Below are 14379 nucleotides of genomic sequence, written 5' to 3'. Positions count from 1 at the left end.
GATATAAAAAACGCTATCTGCCAAAGCTGCCCCTCACCCTGCTAGTTAACTCTCCAACAACTTCCCTCCTGCAGGCTGGGACTGGACCTAAGCGTCCCCCCCCCCGCCCACCCACCGGCGCTCCCCATGGCCTGGCTTCCAAACCTGATCCCTTTGGGACTCACCATCAAGGCGAAGGTACAGGAAGTTCCGAAAAGCAAAGTAATCCTCCATGATGGTCATGAGAGACGTCATCTGGCAGAAAAGCAGCACGCGGTGATTAGTTGCTCTCAGTTTTGGCAGAATACGATCAAGCAGCTCAAACTTTCCTGAGGCCCGATACAGCTCGGCCCTGAACCCAAAAAGGCAAAACCAGAGGACCGTGTTACTGCTGTCTTCTCGAAGGATCCAGGATAGCCTGAATGAAGGGTGGATATCCACCCCTGAGCGATGGGGGCGGGGCATGGAAGAAGGAAACACTTCTCTGCAAAACCCACGAAGAGTACATTCCAGATGTTACGTATGGGGACAGATTCTGGAAAGAGAAGGAAATCCTTTCGTGTTCCTGGTACTTTCACTGTCTTTCTCTCTCCCCCTCTCTTCATCCCCTCACCCTCTTTCTCTCTTACGCACATGTATAGTCCTGAATCTGTTGTATTTCCTTAAATTGCTACTTGGTAAGCTCGTAAAGTTACTAATTTAGGGCACTTAAGTTGTGTTCAAATATTTCTTGAGCATCTACTACAACCTGCTGGGCACAATTCCAGGCACGTGTATAGGGATGAGAAAACAGAACCCCTGCCTTCCAAACGGCTAATTGCAAATTGTGATGAGCACTAAAGAGAAAAATAACAAGTTGCCAAGAGACGACACATAGCAACACAGGACATCTTTAAATCAGAGCAGGGTTTGGCAAATTTAGGGCCTGGCCTGCTGCCTATTTTCGTAAATAGAGTTTGACTGGCGTGTAGCCAGGCTCACTCATTTCTGTTTTGTCTATGTGGTGGCTTTCACGCCACACAATGGCAAAGCGGGGGCACAGACCTTTTGACCCACAAAGGCAAAAATATTTGAGATATGGCCCTTTAGGGGAAAAAATTTCCCAGCCTTTGATGCAGGTGACCTCGATGAAGAGAGAACAGTTGAGCAAAAACCTCAAACAATGATCAACAAGACAGCTGGTTAAAGAATGGGGGCTTGGAGGAGGAGGAGGAGATTCCAGGAAGTGGGGAGAGTATGTGCAAAGGCCCCGTGGCGCAAAAGAGGCTGGGGAGTCTGAGGAACTGAACATAAGCGACAGGGGAATTCTGGAGATGGGGACAGAGAGGCAGTGGGTATGCAGGATAGGGGGAGACAGATGTCAGAGAATTCTTTAAGCCACACTGAGTGTGTTAGCTTAAGTGCAACAGAAAGCCACTGATGGGTCTGAAACAGGGCAGTGGTGAGACCTGCCACCTCTACATGTCACCATGTACACTGTACAAATGGACTGGGGAGGGGACATGAGGTCTGGGTTATGCAGAAATTCAAATCACAAAGCGGATGGTGGGGGTGGTACCTGCTGTCAGAGTGTCAAGGAGCTAAAGCAGGGCCCTTTCTCCTCCGTAATAAACTCCTCTCTTTTGTCAACAGGGATGTGATAAATTATTAAAACTTAATTGTCGGGCGGCTATGGCTGGGAAAACTCATCAGCACACGCACTCGACAACACCACAACGGGTCATCAGCAACTGTTGGTAGCGTGTGTCGTCTCTAACGGACACATTGTCACGTGCATGTCTTCCCTACCTCTGTCCCCTGCTCCGGGGCAACCCTGGCCAATCTCACAGCTCCAGGCATGACCACGGAACCCAGAAGAGAGGGAAGCAAGCAGGAGCAGGACAGCCTCGTGGCTCTGGTTCTAGATGGGTCCCAAGTCCTAGTTCTTAGCCCAGTGACACTGTCTGCCCTTGGGATCCAGGCGTGGCCCCCCGCATCCTAACAATCAATGTCCCGGGTACAAAACAGAGACTTTCTGTGAATGCAAGCGCCTTTTCCACTGCTGTTGTAAGGATGGCCACTGCTCACAAAAAAACCCATTTCTTGTACGGACCATACTTTGATGAATGTAAAGTCACACATATGTAGGGCGGGCAAGACGTTTCCTCCCAACCACGCCCATGTTAAGTATCAACTTGAAATTCAAAACGATCCATTGATTTTTGGCCCAAGCTACACTACTGGTTGTGAGTACAACTCTTTGAAGTTTCCACCGCACTTCTAGGACACGAGGTTATTATTAATTCTATTAAATGAGATCCATGTTCTTTGAATAGTGACTGGATCAAAGCATGCAGAAATTAATGCCAGTGAAGTAAAAGAGAGGGCTAATACCACTCCAGTTAACAACTCTGATGCTGAGGTGAGCGCTGGGCAGAGAAGGCCGGCAGTGTGTGTTAGGAAACACTAGGGTGTGAAAAGTTTCGGTATGACCAACAGTTCTTTGGAAGAAAGATAAATTTTAACATTTACCCATTGATGACCCCATTGGAATAGCCCAGGTGTTCAGCAAAGGATTCCTTTAAAAGAGAAGAGAAAAAAAATTGATTAAAAAAAAAAAACCCAACCAGATATGTAAAATTATTAATTTAATAATTTTTCTTTTGGTGAGGTCATCCCATTTATTTCTAGAGAATAGTTAAATAAAATAAGTAAGTATGAAAATACTCCTTAGACGATGAACTAGAAACTCAAGGTCTTTGAAGGCAGACTTAGAATGCAGACACAAACGTGTCCTGGAGGTCCCGTAAGTCTCCAGAATCTCATAGAGACGTCACGGTCAGTTCACACATCAAACAGTGATTAAGTATCTACTGACCCAGGGCTGAGCCAGGTAGGCACGGGGGGGAGGGGGGGAAACCAGAAAAAACTGAACTATCTGTCCCCTAGAAGTTTAGAGTCTAGACTAGAGAAAGGGCCTAACAGAAGCAAATGAGGATTCAGACGTACACGGAAATACACTGCAAAAATAGTTAACAGTACAAGTCACAGTGACCGTATGCTATATTCTAACTCGGAGTTTCGAGAAATCCCGACATCCCTCCGTACTATGCTTTTCTCTTATACCTAAGGCCCTCAGTGGACACCGGCCACTCCCTCAGGTGTCTGGGCTCCCATCCTCAAAACACAGGACTTGAAATTTAAAATGAGAATTTCAGAATTTCAAATTGAATTTAAACTCCTGAATCATGTAATTCCTTCCTCACTGATCCTGTAGAAGAAATAAAGGGCTGTTCTCCGACGGGTGTTTCCAGGCTGACTAGAGGGAACGGGCCAGCATCTGTGGGGAAGGGAAGCATGTCTCGCCTTCCCACTAGCCGCCCGCTGTCTCCCTCCTCTGCCCTTTCCTTCCCCCAGCAGCAAAGCTTCTCCTCCCCGGAGACCAGCTCTCTTTCCCTTTGAGCTTTCCTCTCACGTCTGCTCACTGCCCATCCTTTACAGTGGGCTCTGCAAGTCAACACCAACGGACAATGGCCAGAAACCCCACTCTGACTCCAAGAGCCAAGCCCTCCCTCTTCACCTATAGCCACGCCTGGCTACATTTTGGGGATCCATCCTTATCGCCTAAGCAGGACTATAAAAACCCGAGAGTGGTACGAGTCAGGGCACGGTGATAAGTTTAGGGATTAGCATCATTTCCTTGTTGCTGTTGTTTGTTTTTTTAAAGATTTTATTTATTTGACAGAGAAAGAGAGGGAAAGAGAGCACAAGCAGGGGGAGCCGCGGGCAGGGGCAGAGAGAGAAGCAAACTCCCCACTGAGCAGGGAGCCAGACGTGGGGCTTGATCTCAGGACCCCGAGATCATGACTTGGGTGGAAGGCAGACGATTAACTGACTGAGCCACCCAGGCGTCCCAGGGATCGGCACCCTTTAAAAAAAATGTCTTCATTTCCCTGGTTTGAAGGTCCCCAGGGAAACAGTGAGCCCAGCAGGGAAAGGGGACTTCTGGGCTGATGTCCTATGAACAGAGGTGACGTGCAAAGCATACAAAGACAGAGGCAAAATGCACACACCAGCCCTGAGCCAGAGCTGGGCCATGTGTGCCAAAGACTCTGGGTCTCATTGCTAGGAATACGCTTCCGAAAGTTTTTATGTTCAAAACAAATTGCAAATCAGTCTGTCTCTCTACTGATGGCTATTTAGAATGGAAATATGCCAGGAATGGAGGGCAGGTTACTTAGGCTCGGCTCCCCGGGTTCTCCAGACAGAAGCCCGAGGACGGAAGGCTTCATCCCCCTTCTGACACGGTCTAGCATGTTTCAAAGGCTAATTTTTTGCATGACAACCAAAATGAAGTAAGACTGACACATAATTTTCATAACTTTTAAGTCCTCAAACCCTTCTACGAATCAGAATAAGTATCTCAAAATTGTTTTCGGGAAAGAAGGGGGCGGGAGGGTGGGTTACGGGTTCACCTGCCATGACACTGGTCATTTTCATCATTTGACCTTTTTTTTTGTTGTTGTTAAAGTTTCGCCTCTGCCAGGCCTATAAGCTATCAGCACGTGATGACAGGACAAGTGCATGGAAGTTTGGAGACGTGAAGAGATTTTCACCAGGTCATGGTTACAAAATGGCCCAGGGACACGGCCTCCTTGTAGTACGTGGGATTCTCTTCACCTGAGTGTTTCAACAGCCGTGACTTTCCGGTGGGATTTTATTTTTGTCGCTGGTACTGCTGCTGTTGTCAAGGGACTTGGGTCTAGAGCTTGTCCGCCTAAAGACGCCCTGCCCTCTGGATGTGGAGGCAACCACCAGCTCAGGCAGGGATGGGTCCCCGGAACAGGGAGGGGGCGTGCCATAAAATACTCATCTGAGGGGAAAAAGCTGTCAAAGTCAAGAATATTTCAAAGGCAGGTGTATTTCAACCTGATTTTTATACTGTAATTATTAAAATTCTGATTTTCCGGAACCTTCTTTTATGTCCCTTTTAATGAACCGGGGCAGGCGCCGGAGGGCTCACTCGCACGCCGCGGCCAGGAGGCCCCACCACAACCCCGTGCCTAAGCCGCCCCACGGGACAGTGGGGCCTCCGGTGTGGCTCCTCGTCCCTCCTGCTCGGGCCAATGGCTCCCACGGGGCTGAAGTCCTCTCCATTTAGGAAAGTTATTTACATGCCATGAACAGGCCAGAAAATATGCTTGCCCCTAAAAATAGCTTTGTGAGAACCCGAGTGTCCGGATAAAAGCCGGGACGTCGGGACGGAAGCCGTAAAGGAGAAAGGCAGATCTACGGAGCCGAACCAAAGGCAGTGTCTGTTACAAAGAAAACACTTCGAGGGCATCTTCCTCTCCAGTGGGTACAAACACGTCTTCTTAGTATTCTTCATAGCCTCCTTCCTTCCGTTTCACAGCTCCTACCGTACGAGGCCATTCACAGCATGTCCCCAGCCCACGGGACGAGCCCGAGCTCGCAGTGTCTTCTTGATGCTTTGAACCCTTGGTTCTAAAATTCCAGGTGCTACAGCGCTCGGTGCCAGGGAGGACGAGGGTAACCAGAACGTTCACGTGTGTCGATTCTCCTTGTCGAGCTGTCAGAACACATCCTTCCAGCATCCACACCTATCTCGACCCTCTTTTTATTTTTCCTTTTTAAAAAAGTGGTGTGACTAGGAACAGGGCAGGTGGGATCAGAACAACAGCGGAGAATACAGGCTTACCTCAATGTGCTGGAACATATAGGGGTGGTTGCAGATTTTCCTCAACTGCATGATGGTGTTCATGAGTGTCTTAGCGCCTCCCTTCCCCTGAGGACGAGTGGGGAGAGCAAACACAGAACAAACAAATCGTTAATTGACCAGATACCCCCTAGTTCTTAAAAAGGAGGCATTTAAGAAAGGGCCAGAGGTCTTCTCCGTAACCTACGCCTGTGAGGGTCTGGAGGTCCTGTTCTGTAAGTTTCTCAGTGACAGATACAACATCTTTCTCGTGACTAAATTATCCTACAGGAGGGAGTCATATCGAGTTGATGGCTTGGTGACATGACCGCTTGTGCCCCAGGATTTGGGGAAGACAGAAGCCTGTCCAGATGCCCAGGGAGGGACACAGGATTTTAAAACCTTCTAGGGTGCCCCCTGCAGACATTTAGGCGGAATATATTCCCTGCAGAATTGACATGTGCAGAGCTAAAGGCTATTTTGGTGATACGGATATACTCCATTCTTCCTGCCCTGATGCAGTCTGCAATTAGGTTACGAGATTTCCTTTGGCAGCTACGGCAGCTACAGAAAAGGCCCAGAAATACAGTTTAGTAGATCAGCACGAGCAGGGACACTTCCTGGGAGGACCTGACGTCACGGCCCAGAGAAGACAGACACACCCCACGCTGCCTTGCGTCATCTTCTGAAATGTACCTTCTTATCTTTCTCCGAACCATCCGTGAGGAGGATCCCTTTGGCTTGCATGTGGCGATAGAGAATTTTCTGCAGCGCGGACATGTCACACTTGATCACGTATTCAACCTGGGGGAGAGAAAACAGCGGGTATGTTGGAGCAGGAGAGAGGATGGGGCCTGTTCTGAGAAGACTGCGGGGACGTGGCAGTGGGCGGCAGTTCTGGAACTCTGCGGTCCCTCCGCTTCCCCTCCCTGGATTCACGGAGCCGGGGGTGGGTTGGGGGTGGTGGTGGAGACCGTGGTCATCGCTGCAAAGGGACCATAACAATGGGGGGGCCTGCCAAAGGGTGTATGTGATCGAGGGTCACGTCTTCTGGAATTTCTTGACTTGCTCCATATTTGAGAGAGAGAGAGAGAGAAGATTGCAAACTATTCAAATTCAAAGATACTCAATATAATTTCCTCCTAGTATTTCTTCCATTTCCCAGTATACCCCCTTTGATACGAGAGAAAAACACTGACCGTCCAATATCCCAAGACTTGCTCTGTAAGACATTTTTGATTATTTATTTGACAGAGAGAGAGAGAGCACAAGTAGGCAGAGAGGCAGGCAGAGGGAGAGGGAGAAGCAGACTCCCCGATAAGCAAGGAGCCCGATGCGGGGCTCGATCCTAGGACCCCTATGAACCTGAGCCAAAAGCAGATGCCTAACCGACTGAGTCACCCAGGAGCCCCTGTAAGATAATTTTTTCGAAGGTCATAGGCAGAAACCCCTAGTACTAATCCACAAGTAAGAGTTGTAAGAGCCCTAGGTTGATGGCCACTGACCTCTGCTTTTCAGAGACAAGAGACTACTTCCTGTGAGGACGGCAGGTGGGGATTGGATGCAACTTTATGACCACCTCAAGAAGGCAAAGAAAGAAAGCCTCATGAGCTTCTAGTTGGACTATCACAAAAAAAGGGGAAAAAATCTGATTTAAAACAGTTGAAACGGAATTCATGTGCCCTTGGCTTAGCACACACCTGCAATACTTCTAGAAGGTTCTTAATGCATAAATCTGCCTTGATTATGTCCCAGTATTATTTTCTTTATTTAAAAAATCCCCAGAATACAAATGTGCAATTTTCATAATAAACATCAGATAAATGCCTAGAAATCTGCAGAATGTGATTAAAAGTAAATCAGCAAGCTGCCTAATGTTTAATAAACTGATTAAAAATGATCAGGTTATTTTCAGCTCTGAGGGCCAGGGCGAGTAGGTCACAGATGAAGAGAAGTTGAATATTCATTCAACTGTGGCTTCAGAAGGAATCTGTCGGGCCAGATGGAACTGCCATTAATAGCCTTTCGCCACTTGTTTTGATGCACCAAAGAAGACTGGAGAAAGGGTCCTTTGCAGAAAAGTTACAGAAAGCAGGTGACCTTTTATACACTTGTTTCTGTTTTTAATGACCTTGGCCAGAGAGGGAAAAACAGAAATCTCCAAGTTTAATAAATAAGAACGCACTTGCTCCAGGCTTTCTGTTCCAGATGCCTGATCATGTCCTATTTTTAAAGTACTTCGCCTTTTTCGAGAGCTGTTCACTCTCAAAATGAAATCTGATCACGGCAAAGAAGAGAGGTGGACAACTTCAGACACAACCGGTAGGAGCATAAAAATGGCCCCAAGGCAGGCGCCTGGGTGGCTCAGTCGGTTGAGCGTCTCTTGATTTCAGCCCAGGTCATGATCTTGGGGTCGTGGGATCGAGCCCCACATCGGGTTCTGTGCTCAGTATGGAGTCTGCAAGACTCTCTCCCTCGGCCCCTCCCTCTCTCTAAAATAAGTAAATAAGTCTTAAAAAATAAAAAATGGCCCCAAGGGTTAATATCACTGAGCTCCTTCTGTGGACCAGGACTTATATGGAATGCTCTATGTCACAAGGCAATATCATGTCTGCATTTTATACAGACCCTGAGCCTCTGAAATTTAAAAGACTGGCTCAAAGTGATGGGGGTATTTAATGGTGCAGTTAGGACTGGAAACCGAGTCACTGAGTCCACTCTTCTAAGCTCTGTGCTGAGGACGACCTAGGAGACATTCAGGCTTTCCCATGCTCACCGCCATTGTGGGGGACTCTCTGCAGAAAGGGATGGCTGCCACTGCTGGCTCTTAGGTGCGCTGGGGCCAGCAAATACAGAATTAGGGATGGCACCCTCAACCCCCTTCCATCAGTCAGCCAGTGCTAAGTGCTGGAGGGGAGTGAGTTTGGGAAGTAGGAGGCACGGACGATGATGCCACGTAGACAGGGATGCCAAACCCACACCGCCCGCGGCACATCCGTCAACAGAGAGCTGAGCCCACCCCGAGGACCTGACAGCCGCTCGAAGACTATGGGGTGTGGTATATTACCACTTTCTGAACTGAGATTTCCAAACAGTAAGTTACGTATCTCAAAGGCGGAATGGAGTAATATTTAATTACATCAAGCGTTCCAAATGTCTGCATCATGAATGTACAAGTTGCCCATCTTGGTGAAACTGATTTATTGTTTCATGCAGGTCAAATCAAAATTAGGACCGATTTTAGGTAGGTCAGTCTCTACTGATCCTCCGACACTGCACACATATCTTAGCATATTCAGGTATCTCTCTCTCTCTCTCTTTCTATACACACACACACACACACACACACACACACACACATACACATACAGCCATCTGCAAGTCTAGTTGGTTCTTGATTATCTATGAATTAACAAAGTGGACAGTCAGCATAGACAACCCCAAATGGGAGCTAAATCACAAGATCAATTTTTATTTAGTTTATGTTAATTTTACATACGTCCTTTCGTAGGAGCTGCCATTCTTTCCCGAGTACAAGGAATGGATTTAATGCTAGAGCCTGGGTGCTGTTGGGGGCACTGGGGGGATGGTACCTTCCCTCGCCCACTAGGTGTGTCATCGGACTCATGACATTACTAAATCCTCGTCGATGAAAGCTCATTTTTATTAAATACTCATCCAAGAACACTAATTTTGCTACAGAGCAGAGCTGCGCTCATCCAACTTTTGACCCTCCTATGGCTGCTTTAGTTCCATCTGAGCACAGTCCAGCTACGAGACAGAATGACCGTGTAGGACACAGAAAATATATTTTTACGAGTTTTCCTAGTTTAAGACTCAATAAGAAGAAAAGAAACGGCCCAATTAAAAAACAAACAAATAGGCAAAAGACTTGAGCACCGTTTCATCAAGGAAGACATATGGGTGTTGAATAGGCAAGGAAAAGATGCCCAACACCAGTGGACGTTAGAAAAATGCAAATTTATCACAGGATACCAGTGCATGCCTACTGACATGGCTAAAAATGTCAAGAAACTGATGGTAGCCGATGAGGACTGACGAGAACAAGGAGGAAATGCAAGGCTCAGACATTGTTGGTACAACTGCACAATGGTTCCAGAAGTTTCCTACAAGGCTACACATGCACTTCCCATAGGATCCAGAAATCCTGTCCCTAGGTCTTCATTCCAGTGAAATGAAAACCTATGCACCATGGATACAGCACATGCATGCATAATTGTCAAAAACCAGAGACAACCCACTGTTCCCTCCACGGAATGGACAGACCTACTGTGGTGCGTCCATAGACAAGAATGCTAACTCAGCAATAAAAATGAGACAACCGTGGCTATGGGAACAACTTGAATGGAGCTCCAACATGGTACACTGAGAGAAAAAAACCCAGGGGCAAAAGGTCTGATGATGGGACCTGATGTGTGACTCCATCCCTGCGACATTCTGGAAAAGGCAGGGCTACAGGGATGGAGAACAGATCAGCGGTCAGACCAGGCCAAGGGTTCCAGAAAGGATGTGACTTAAAACAAACAGCACCAGGGACTCTTGAGGGGGGGGTTCCTGGGAGGGAGAACTGTTCTGTACTTTGACTGTGGGTGTGGTTCACACAATTAGGCATTTGTCAAAGCCCACAGAACTATAGACCCCAAAGAATGGATTGTATATGTAAATTTAGAAATAAAGTTTAAAAAAAAAAAACAACACTTCCCTAATGGGTGGCTTTTCATGAGAGCATTTCAGAATGACTGCTATGGAACAGTTGGCCTTTTTCCTGCCATCAGCCAGAATTCCTGTCCAGGCTCTTTAGAGAGGCTGAGAAAGACATACGCGTTGTTTGTGGCCGTAAGCAGATGGTGGCAGAGGGAAGCTCCTTACCCCCCGAGGATGACACTTCAGTGGCCAATTTCCCTCAGGTAAAAAAAATCCTAACAAGACAGAAAAAGTAGAGGGAACGCAGGCTAAACCACACCAACAGCTACTTACGTGGGCAAAGTGGTAAGTTCCCCGACTGCCCTGGAAAGGCCGATGAGCACACGGGTGGGGGAGGGCCACCGAAAGCGCGAGGAGGAGCAGAGCATGCAAGAGAACTTGAGAGGAATGGAAAGGGAAACTAGAAGTCGGAGCAGCGGGAGTGGACGCTGAGGAGTAAGGCCCCAGCAGCCGTCGGAGTTGAGAGTCTACACACGCCAGGCTTCGACTCAGGGGTCCTGCATCCACTAAGTCCTCTCAATGATTCTGTGAGGCAGGTGGCATTTCTCTGCCAGTTCACTGATGAGAACACGGAGCCCCAATGGATTCACTGACCGAAGCCACATGGTTAGTAAGGCACAGGGACGGTGATAGGGCGTGTGTGCTCTGAGAGGGGGCCCATGATTTCTACTCCACTGAGCTCCCTCCATGAAAGGGAGCTTATCCGTAGATAATGAATCACATACAGGTCTAAGTTAACATATATATACTCAAATACTCAAATACTACCCTGGGTATTAAAGAGGGTAAGTGTACTTTACGCAGGAGATACTGCTCTATAATCTAACCCTGATTTTTTTTTTAAGCGTACCAATACTCAGGGAGATCTTTTGTGAATGGAACAGTAGAATAAATATTTTAGTAAAGCAGAGAATTGCTTTGTGATACAACTTATCACCCCATGGCCCTTATGCTGGGCAAGTCTGGATTTTTATAGAGTGGATTTTCTTCAAACTGGGCACATTTCCAACTTGTGATGAGCTTTCAAAAATCGATCTCTATTAGCCAGTCCTGGAAATTAAGTAAATAAGATGAAGACGTTCTAAAGAATGAATAAATGAAGGACTTCAGTTAATTACCCTTGATTTTTATACCTCTGCTAAAGAAACAAAGGAGCCCAGGACATGTTAAAACCATTAACATCCGTCTCTATACCTTGCAGGATCTCTTGCTGGGAAGTAGTTCAAGGTGGCTATATGACCACTGGACCAGTTTATTCAGTAACTAAGGTCCACCCTGAACAGTGAGGGGGTCACCCAAAGACACCGAGACCGTGGGAATTAAAAAACGATATCAAGACCATTCAACCCAAGATGCATTCACTAGAAAAATAAAATACCTAAATACTTAAATATTTAGGCTTCTGCTGGGATAAGCATGATGTAAGAACGGTGGTTAAGTTTAATTTTTTTTTTCCTGACTGTTAATTAACAGGGGAGTCTGGAACCAAATCCTCTCTTGATAAGGTGATCAACTTTGTATGCTCTCTTGTCAACTGCTACTTAAGAAATGAATAGGATGAACCAATCTGTACAAAAACCAGAGTCACGACACAGAAGAAACACAGTGGCACAAAATACACACTTCAGAACTGGCTCATGTACAGAGAAAACTCAAATCCACATCTCTCTCCTGCCACAAGTAGTATATGACGCCCAACAACCTATCTTTAAGAGAATGAAATTCAGGGCTGCCTGGGTGGCTCAGTGGGTTAAGCCTCTGCCTTCGGCTCAGGTCATGATCCCAGGATCCTGGGATCGAGCCCCGCATTGGGCTCTCGGCTCAGCAAGGAGCCTTCTTCCCTGCCCCCCTCTCTGCCTGTCTCTCCACTTGTGCTCTCTGTCTCTTAAATAAATAAAAATAAAATATTAAAAAAAGAGAGAGAATAAAATTTAGAACTCAGAAGGGTGTGGTTCCAAAATATGATCGGGAACATACTAAACTAATACCCAAACCAAACCAAAAAATGTGGAGCAAAGGGCTCAAAAGACATTCTAAAGCTCCGAGAAGCCAGTGTGCTAAACGCCATGTGAAAATTACCTGCTTCAAATATTCACGGGGACTTAGTTTTTATGGTACAGGGCAAAATCCACATCCGAGAATAATTAGATGATGTGTCTATAATTTGAAGGAACTCTGTTTTTCACTTATTATCCAAAGAGTGACGTCATAAGCATTAAGTACACCTCTAGGAAACCTGGTAAATGTTTACGAGGACTTATGATGATGATGTAAGCCCCAAACTCATATCCTCGTTGGACTCACTGGCAGATCAATTCGGTGGCGCCCGCAAGAGTGAACTTCACGAGGTTAATAACTTAAAAAAAAAAATCCAAACTTAAAATATAATGTTAAACTAATATAACTGAGTTGATGTAAGTGTGAGCGAAAATGTCAGTAGACTCGATGAATTTGTTAATTTCATAAAAGCCGGCACCAGAGCTTTAGGGAAACCAGGCTGAAAATGTTGAAATTTCCCTTCTCTCTCTCTCTGCATGCAAACCTCTAGCTTCTCTCAACCAAAACTGTCCTGTACGATATTTCCAAGATCCCTGGGACTAAAACACGAGCTGGTTGTTTAAAGCCTCTGCCTTCGGCTCAGGTCATGATCTCAGGGTCCTGGGATCGAGCCCTGCGTGGTGCTCCCTGCTCAGGGGGAAGCCGGCATTCCCTCTCCCACTCCCCTTGCTTGCGTTCCTGCTCTCGCTGTTTCTCTGTCAAATAAATGAACAAAATCTTAAAAAAAAAAAAAAAGGAAAGAAAAGAAAGTTTCAGATGCAGGTACTTGGGGGATAGGCAGGGAAAGGAACCACAGCTTTGGAATTTGCAACATACTTTCTCGGGCAGCTGGGACTCGACTTCCTTCTTCAGCCTCCTCAGTAAAAATGGTCTTAACACCTTATGTAGACGCCTGATGATCAATATAGTTTCCTCTTCATTTAAGTCCACCTACGAGAGAACTTCAGATGAGTTGGACATGTTTTGTTTTGTTTTTAAATGATATTTCACAAAATAATGCTGTAGGGTTACATTTATTAATTTGTTGTGTTATGTGATTGAAATTTTATGTTCGTTAAGGCTAGGTCTTTACCTGTTTTTGCATGCCTCAGAATCCTCTTCCTATGTGCCAAGTGGTAATAAAATGGCGTCTAAATGGGCGTCTTTAATGTGGCTTTTTAATGGAACAGTTGGCCTTAACGTGGAATTCCATGGAAAAGGGGCCAGAGCCACCAGTCTCCCAGCTCAGAAATTTTTTGGACAGGACTTCAACAAAGCCTTACTGAAGACTGAGACAGACCCCAAGTAAAGGAGTAAGAGTTCATGTGTGCTTCCTGAAAGTCAAAGCCTTAAGTTAGGCTCCTAACTTGGGATTGTCTCAGAAGCAGAAACACCCCAAGGCGACAAGGCCTGGACAGGAGAAGAAGAAGAGAGTAGACCCAGTGGATGGTGGTGGGTGTCCAAGCCCCGTACCTCACTCTTCCGTTCCTCTCCCCTTATCTTGGTTAGTCCTCTTTATCTGGAACCTTCTCTAGAACCTCTGGTCACCTTTCTCTATGAACCTCTAGGGGGCAGACTTGATTGACATTACTTTCTACAAAGGGGCAAGCCAATGAATTACTGACAAAAGGCAAAGGTCCCTATGATGTACTTCAAAATTAAAGCGCTGAATAGTTCCAACATAAATGTCCTGAAAGCCTTCTAAGTGGCTTTTCATTCCCACAGTTAAGAAACCACTAATCAAAAGGACAGGTACCCATTCCTTTTCTTGCAATGGCCCGTGTCTTCCTTCCATAAATGAGCTCCAACAGAAGACAGATGGTTGACAGAATGATAATAAGAAATTTGAAAATGGCTACTCCAGATTTGAGGAGTATTAATGTAGACATAAAACAGGCTCACACTAAAATTGGGAAAAAAGTGTGTACAGAAAATCAGCGTGA

The 14379-nt window shown here is 46.3% G+C and overlaps 1 protein-coding gene across 9 annotated transcripts in view; it reads right to left on the bottom strand.

The window, feature by feature from the left end:
• The window catches only part of SMARCA2 (SWI/SNF related, matrix associated, actin dependent regulator of chromatin, subfamily a, member 2), a 179600-nt gene that overhangs the window by 96389 nt on the left and 68832 nt on the right, over positions 1–14379 (bottom strand). For all 9 annotated transcript variants that reach the window (XM_046023940.1, XM_046023944.1, XM_046023941.1 and 6 more), the window contains 5 exons: positions 13274–13387; positions 6371–6478; positions 5678–5764; positions 2491–2537; positions 165–331 (listed from right to left, as the gene is read on the bottom strand). In XM_046023940.1, coding sequence (XP_045879896.1) covers positions 165–331; positions 2491–2537; positions 5678–5764; positions 6371–6478; positions 13274–13387 — 523 coding nt within the window. The remainder of the gene's footprint in view (positions 1–164; positions 332–2490; positions 2538–5677; positions 5765–6370; positions 6479–13273; positions 13388–14379) is intronic.

This window comes from Meles meles, chromosome 11, assembly GCF_922984935.1.
Source record: "Meles meles chromosome 11, mMelMel3.1 paternal haplotype, whole genome shotgun sequence".
Lineage (NCBI taxonomy): Eukaryota > Metazoa > Chordata > Mammalia > Carnivora > Mustelidae > Meles > Meles meles.
The sequence above is the reverse complement of the archived record's forward strand: the minus strand, read 5'-3'. Positions and strand labels throughout refer to the sequence as shown.